Source organism: Penaeus chinensis, chromosome 38 (genome assembly GCF_019202785.1).
Source record: "Penaeus chinensis breed Huanghai No. 1 chromosome 38, ASM1920278v2, whole genome shotgun sequence".
Taxonomy (NCBI): domain Eukaryota; kingdom Metazoa; phylum Arthropoda; class Malacostraca; order Decapoda; family Penaeidae; genus Penaeus; species Penaeus chinensis.
The window spans coordinates 19644684-19647183 of record NC_061856.1 but is presented as its reverse complement, the minus strand read 5'-3'; the positions used below and the strand labels follow the sequence as shown (position 1 = coordinate 19647183).

Here is a 2500-nt window from a genome sequence, read left to right as displayed (position 1 = left end):
AATACTATTGAGTATATTTATGCTTCCTTCAATTTTATTCATAGTGCACTGCTTCCTTTCGATGTAAAAAGATATAAAATTTTAAATGAAAATACTTTCCCATGCAATACACAAAACAAAACAAAGAAAACAAAAACAAAAAAAACAAAAAGTTACCCTTAAAATCCTCCATAAGATGCTTGAATAATACGAGATTCTCAATAACGACATTGTAAAATACTAGAACTCCATAAATAAAAAAATGTACATAATATTTAAAGGTTTCCCCTTACTCACTGAATTTAAAAATACACATAAAAATAGTACAATAGAGGCAAATTGATGTAAACTATTTAAAACAATAAAAGCAATATGTACAATACCAATAAGAAATTACAAATATGGAATGATATATGGATCCATCCAAAGCAAAATAAGGGCAAGGAAAACAAAATGCAAGAATCTTCAATCTACTGAAGGCAACTCAAAAGTACATACAAAAGAGAAATAAAGGACTTTTTCACACATTTCCACTCTGTGATTACTCATTTCCCTTTGGTCAAAATACATTTAACAGGGATTTCCACCTCTCCAGACACTAAGTGAAGAGCCACAATGCAATCCCCACCTAAAGGTAAGGCTTTGCCAACACCGGAGGGATGGCCTTGCACTAGTCTTGCTGCAAAGATGCCACAAGAGGCAATACCAGGCAAGTGATTTCACATCATTAAAAACCCATCAAACTTCTCTTTCCTTCCTCACTCAAAGCACCAACATTCAACTGTCTTGATAATGAAGTCTTCAGTGTCTGTGAGCTGAGGATTATCGAAAGTCTTACAAGGCTGTGTCCTTCCTTGGTACAGGTCACCATCTAACCACAGACCAAAGTTACCACTGAAAATAAAAAATATGTAATTGTAAGTCTCAAGACGTGCAAATTCCATTGAGAAAAAAATAAAATATCAATATTGTCAATATTAATATAGTAATATTAATGATAATGATAATAATTATGACAATAATAACAATGATACTAATAATAATAATAATTATAACAACAACAACAAAAAGAGAAATAATAATTTCAGCAAATTTGTACAACCAACTTGAGAGTAATTGAAGTGGTAATTTAAAACTGCATTCTTGTTAATATTCCAAAACTAATGTGCAATCTGAATACCATAATGCAGCATAATAAAACATACAAAAATGGGATTGGACACTTACTCTCCACCACCAACAACAAGGGATTCATTATTTCCTTTAACAAAGAAATTATTCTCTCCAGTCCATGGGAATACCTGAAACTCTGGATGGAAAGAGAAGAGAAAAGACTCCCCAGTTCCATAAAACAGTTCACTCACACGCAGAGAACATGATAAGACAGCTCCAAATACCTGAGGAAGAACAAACAATTAGTATTTGCCTACGCTTCCTTGCATCTTAGCATAAATCTTTATAGATTTTGTAGATATACATGTGTACAGATAGCAGCAATTCTGACCATACATATTCAATGCCCTTCACCAATTTCATCTGCTCATATTGCTTGGCAACAAAATTAAGCTAGTGACTGACCACGATTTCCGAGGTTTTAACATTGTAAATATATATTAATATATATACACAGTATGTTGTTAAAATCATAATTAAATTATTAACGATATATTTCAGAAATAACAATATCCTGTTAGTCAGCCAATATATAAATCATCATGTGCAAAATGACAAAACTGACAATTCCATTAAACTGTTCTTTCCAATGTTAATGTACAATGCAAACTGGAAAAAAAATAAAATTTAAATAATAAAATTTGTAATATTAAGGTACTTAACTTACTGTGCACAAGTTACAGAAGATACGACAGAATAGCATTAAAAGTGAGGGGAAATATCTTATGGGGGTTGGGGAATGGAAGTAGAGAATGGGAGAATAAGAAAGGGAAGAGAGCAAGGAGGTACACTGCAAAAGAGGGGAGAGAGAGTTGAAGATGGATAGGGTCAGAGAAAAGTATAGGGATAATGATACTGATATATGCAAATGAAATAGTGATCCCCACTGTGATAAGACAAACATTATTATTAATGTAAAGTCACCAGAAATATGAATTAATCCTCAAATAATTATCAATTATGCATACATGGTATATGCATGGCTTAGTCATAACATGCTCAGTCTTGTCAGTTGCTGTGTTGTAATCAAAACATTAAAAAGCTTTAGTAGGTTTTAACAGTTTATCAGTTGTATGGTAGGCAACCAGTGAGGGTATTTATATAATTATTTCCCTCTATGACAAACTGGTCATTTGAACCATAGTTCACAAAGGGCATAACATACATGCCATATCCACTGTAATTTTGGTTATTAACTATTTATATCATTAATTGGCTCAACATGTGCTTAGTCATCAAGAAGTCCTACCTCACCCATTTACCCTTTTGCTTGATTTTTGGGTTTTCTTTATATTTTATTATTGTTAGTATTTTTACCCATTCCCCCGGATTTATGTTTTGTCCCCTG

At 32.4% G+C, this 2500-nt stretch overlaps 1 protein-coding gene across 1 annotated transcript in view; it reads right to left on the bottom strand.

The window, feature by feature from the left end:
- LOC125045897 (TLD domain-containing protein 2-like) overlaps positions 1-1376 on the bottom strand; it is a gene marked incomplete at its 5' end in the record, with an annotated part of 3447 nt that extends 2071 nt beyond the window's left edge. The window contains 2 exon segments of the mRNA XM_047643483.1: positions 1-873; positions 1207-1376. The exon segment at positions 1-873 is cut by the window's left edge and continues 2071 nt beyond it. Coding sequence (XP_047499439.1) covers positions 738-873; positions 1207-1376 — 306 coding nt within the window.
- Positions 1377-2500: the final 1124 nt, after the last annotated feature.